The 5,139-nt window shown below is 43.4% G+C and overlaps 1 protein-coding gene across 1 annotated transcript; it reads left to right on the top strand.

The window, feature by feature from the left end:
- The first annotated feature begins 1,477 nt into the window (after positions 1 to 1,477).
- LOC124461194 lies at positions 1,478 to 2,801 on the top strand. Its single transcript, XM_047012747.1, has 3 exons — positions 1,478 to 1,645; positions 2,221 to 2,507; positions 2,575 to 2,801. Exons 1-3 carry the CDS (start codon positions 1,581 to 1,583, stop codon positions 2,799 to 2,801), a joined length of 579 nt encoding a protein of 192 aa, XP_046868703.1. The 5' UTR covers positions 1,478 to 1,580.
- Positions 2,802 to 5,139: the final 2,338 nt, after the last annotated feature.

Below are 5,139 nucleotides of genomic sequence, written 5' to 3'. Positions count from 1 at the left end.
GGAGACTCGAATGATCTGTGATGACGGTAAACGGCATAAGCTCTACATATGGACGGAATCTCTCTATCGCCTTGACTGCTGCTAAACATTCCTTCTCCGTTACCGTATAATTTAACTGGGCTCCTCGTAGCTTCTGTGAAAAGAATGAGATAGGCCTCTCGTTTCCTTCGTCATCCTGCTGGAAAAGGGCGGCTCCCAATCCTACATGGCTCGCATCACACTAATCAGGATGTACTAATACTGGAGCGTTGGTTAGGGCTTGTTTTAGTAAATTAAATGACTCGGTAGCCTCCTTTGTTAACTTGAATTTTCCTTTTGATTTCAGGCAATCGGTCGAATCGACGACACCAGCCGGCCGTCCCTAAAAAGCTACGGAGCTGCCTCACGGTGTTTGGCAATGTAATTTCCGTGATCGCTTTATTTATTTTCCATCGGGATCTGTTTTTTATTTTCCATCTCCGATCACAAATCCCAGGTATTTAAGGAATCTGAAGCAAAATTTTGATTTTTTTAATCCGATAGTTAGATTGGCCTTCTTCAAACATTCAGCTACTGCCTCCAGATGCTTCATGTGCTCTTCAAATGTGCGGGATATAATCAGAAGATCATCCAGATATACGTGTACGTGGCTTCTCAAGCCTTGGGGGATGACCTTATCCATGAGTCGGAACAAGCGCTGCGCCGCATTGCAAAGCCCGAAAGGCATTCTGCGGAACTGATACAGCGGGCGTCCCGGGATGGTAAACGCCGTGTATTTCCGACTTTCCACCTCCAACTCTACCTGCCAGAACGCGTGCCTTAGGTCAACACTACTAATGAAGATCGTATCCTCCACCCGGCTCAGAATGGACTCAATATTTTGCAACGGGTAAGCATCTTTGATTGTTACTTTCGGGCTTTCGCTCAGTTCGATCACTCCCAATTTGAGCATTTTGTCGACCTCTTGGAACAACAACTTCTGCTTTGGTGGTGATACTGGATAGAATCTCTCTTTCACTGGCACTGTATCCAGCAGTTGGATCGTGTGCTCTTCTAATGTGGTACGTCCGAGTCCGCCTGAAACTTCTCACAGACTTCTGCCAGGACCTCTTGTTGCGTCTCGTTGAGGACATGTGGTTCCACCGGCTCCTTTTTGGAATTAAACTCCTCATCCTCGATGGACAACTCCTCTACTCCCAAGAGATCAGGTGCGAGCTCGAATTTGCGGCAGAAATCTATGCCTTTGACGCAGTGACGGGCACAGGTACAGCGTCATTTCTTGTATTCTACCTCGATACGTAATATGCACATCCACCTTTCCCGTTATAGCATGATTCACTCCTCCTGCCGTTTGAACTTTCGAGTAAGATGTTTTTCTTTTTAATTCCAGTTTATTCACCAGCTCTTCACATCCGTCGCCCAGGAAACTCACTGAAGCTCCCGTGTCTAGCAGACCTTCTACGTGAAACTTTTGCATCTTTACGGTAGCGAATGCCTGATTCTCCTTTTGCCTTGACACTGCTTCTAAGGCCGAACAAACCTCTTGGCGTTTTGTTCTTCGTTGTCTGTACCGCTCTCTCACACGCTTGACTCGGTTAGATATGGCCTTTTTCCTATTGGTTCCTTCTACCAATCCAAATGGGTTCCGTTTTTCACTAAATTGCTGGTAAGAATATGCTGATATGGGTAGGTTAGATTGTTTATATTCTAATTTATTATATATTGGCCTTAATCTATTAACAATATCTATTTCTAACATGAAATTTTTGGAGGTTTTCACTAGTTCTTACGCGGCATTGAGCGCAACTCCTCCTTCGTCTTGCTCCGCATCGCGTTTCCCGCCTGGCATTTGGGGCATTTGGGTAACACTACTCCTGGTAGTCCGCATTTGTAGCAGAATATCTTGCGAACTACACTGTCGCACTCCCAAAATGTATGGCCCTTCTCCGCACAGTTCCAACAGGCGAGTTCTGGCCGATCCTTGCTGCCTTCGCGTGGCTTATACACCGCTTCAACCACTTCATGACCTTCGGGTTCGGCCAAAACCGCTTCATGTAGTTGATGCCGATCCCTCTGCACTCTATGCGGCTCCGCTCCTCCCGCTGCACGAGACCATCTAGTTGCTAAGAGTCTCTCCGCCTCATGACATTCCTCTCGCAACTTCTCCAGGTTTGTTATCCATATTGGATAAATAATTTTTGATATACTGTCTTTGATATTAACCTTAATTACTCTGATCAGGTCATGGTCCGAGGAGTTGCTTTCTAAGCGTGATCGGAGGCTAAACATCGCTTGGAGGTATTCATCCACGCTTTCTCCTGTCCTTTGTCGCCTCTCTCTCAACTCACGTTCCCGCTCAAAGTTTGATCGTTGCGTCTGGAATCTCTGCTGCAGTGCGTGCTTCATATTTGGCCAATCTGCTGGTCCTGCCGAGCGTACGTGCATCCAGTACCAGTCCTTGGCCTGCCCTTCTACCAAGCAGTGGAAATCTTGCAGTACTTCGCCCCAACTTACTTGGTACACCGTCTGTAAGTGCTCCAGACGAAATATAAATTCATTTACTGGCATTCCTTTTGATTCTCCATCAAAAACCAGACCCCATCTTCTCGGATGTACCATTTCGGGACGCTGTTCCGTTGTTATTGGCACTCAAGATTGTTGCCTCGTATCTTCAGGCCAATGCCAGGAAGATTGTTGTGGTGGACGACTTTCCAGATTCTCACGTTGCTGTCGCTCCAATACTCTCCCTTGGACATTGGTGGATCTCATCTTGGTGGATTGCTGAGGCGCTCCTTGAACCGCCTCCCGAATCTGCTTCATAAAATCTAGCATCTCTTGGCGAATTTGTGATTGCAATCGAGAGTTCTCTGCTGACATTGTCGCTCGGTACGTCTCTTCCGCCTGTGCTACAGCTAGATTTATAGCCGATGTGATTTCCGTCGGTAGGGCTGGCCGTGGGTTTTCCGGTCCCATATATGATCCACCTTCTGGTGCCTGGTGAATCATTCTTGTTCCCATATTATGTTTTGGGATTGCCCCGCTGCCCCCTACGGCACCCATTCTCTTCGTTGATCTTTCGGTCTGTTGACATGTTGAAGTCTGTCGGCGGTGAAACGTTTGAAATTCGTGAGTCTGCACGGTTTTCTGATTGGGATCGAGTTATTGGCGGACCCATTACCTCTGTTCCTCTATTCTTTAAGTATTCCGAGCTTCTTCTAAATTTTCTGATTTTTGATATCCTATCTCTTTCTTCTACTGACATTCCTTTCTATTTGTTCTATGCTTTGATTGTTTCTTTTTTTTCTTTTTCTTTTTATTTATTCTTTGTTAATGGAGGTGAGATGATTCCAGAACTTTAATCCCCTGAACTTGATCCTATTTGCTTGATTTTAATTTCCTCTGTACTCATCATTCCGTACTATTGACCTTTACCATTTCAATAAATCATTTCAGGCCGGACATCTATGTGATCTCTTCTTTGCAATCTCCACGGTTCACGGCTGAATTGCTTCTATGCTGATTCTGGTCTTAGATAAGTATCTGGTCTTGTTTCTGGTTTGTTTCTTTGTTTAAATTTTTATTTTTTTAATTGGGCGCCATTTGTTATAATCCGATTATTTTTCATCTGCAATCCATCATCGATCACCGGCTAACTCGCATGGCTCAGGAATGGATTCGACCTCGATGGATGGATTAATCGGGTAACAAAAACTCGGACGGGAAGATGGACTATGGAATTAACAATTAGCTGGTATATTAACTAGGATCTACCCACCATACCTTGGGCCCCGTACTCCGTGGCAGCCCCCATGTTCTGTGGACTAGCCCGTCGTCATCTCACCCCCACATAGACAAGACTCTACTCAGACATTTCTCCTTTTTTCATTACACATATATTATATTAAACAATTTCACTTTTTTTTTACAATATTGACTGAGCCTAACCAGGGTACCACTGGGACGTAAACAAATATAAATTAAATAAATTATATAAATAAACAAAATACAATTACTTATTCTAACAGCCTAATGTTGAGGTTAAATGGAGAAAAAAACCTGGAGCACCCGGACCTGGGTGGCCGATTGGATCCCGTCGAATTGGCTGTCCGAAGGCTCCTGTGTGTGTCCGTCCTGCGTCTCGCATGCAATTCTTGGTCTTCAAGGATGGGTGGGATGCTCCTTCTAGGCACACGCACTTTTCAGTTTTTTTTCTTCTTGCACAACTTAACAACTCCACGTGCCTTCTAGAACTTAACTCCTCTTTTTTTTTCTTCGTCCTCTTCCTCTTTTTTTCCAAAAAAGACTCAACTCCCCCACTCTCTTAGATTCCTAAAAATTCAAATTTTGTTCCCGGAACCGGAACCGCTCCCAGAACTAGCTCGGTTCTCTTGGTTTTTTCGCGCCAAATTCCCAGCTAATTTTCTAGCTAACGAGCCAGCCCCATCGATAACAGCTGTATTGTTGTTTATCAATTATTTGGCCCATAACAAATTATATAAAATAAATCCACAAACAAATACGAAGAAAAGACCTTCGTCAATGTCGTTGTTTTGATACTCTTTCCACATGGGCCAAAACTAAGAAGTATCCGGAGGGTATCACAAAATTGGTCGGATCAAGGAGAGGAGAAAGCATTTTGAAATGTATTCTCTAGTAAGATTGTCAAGCTGCCATGTCCGCAGTAAAGCAATAGCTAATTGGATGAAATCCGGTCCTAAATAATATAAGCTCCTCGGGACGCCCAATCGAACTACCAAACAACCAAATTTCCCCATTGTAAAGAGCAAAAGATATAAAATTGCATTAACAATCCAGATGTTTACTTATTTTCAAATAGAAATATGGCTTGAAAAAAGTCATTACAGAAATTTTAAAAAATTTGTAGAATCGTTGTCATTTCTAATGCAAAAAAATTCAATATATACATAAGCCTTATTTTCTTTTATTTGCTTTGTCCTCTTCTTTCTTCACTTTAACCAAAACTTTTTGGTCATTTTTAGCGATATTTATCTTGGTGTGTCCTTTTCGTATGGCCAGCTCTCGGGGATGTTTATTAACGATTTTCTTGAACTTTTCCAGTTGATCGACCTTAGCTGCGGCCTTAAGCCATTCTTTTTTATTTCTTATTTTTTGTACTTTACCATCTGACTTCAGGCTTTT

The sequence above is a fragment of the Drosophila willistoni genome, unplaced genomic scaffold, assembly GCF_018902025.1.
Source record: "Drosophila willistoni isolate 14030-0811.24 unplaced genomic scaffold, UCI_dwil_1.1 Seg255, whole genome shotgun sequence".
NCBI classification, from domain to species: domain Eukaryota; kingdom Metazoa; phylum Arthropoda; class Insecta; order Diptera; family Drosophilidae; genus Drosophila; species Drosophila willistoni.
This window is presented reverse-complemented; position numbering and strand designations above follow the sequence as displayed.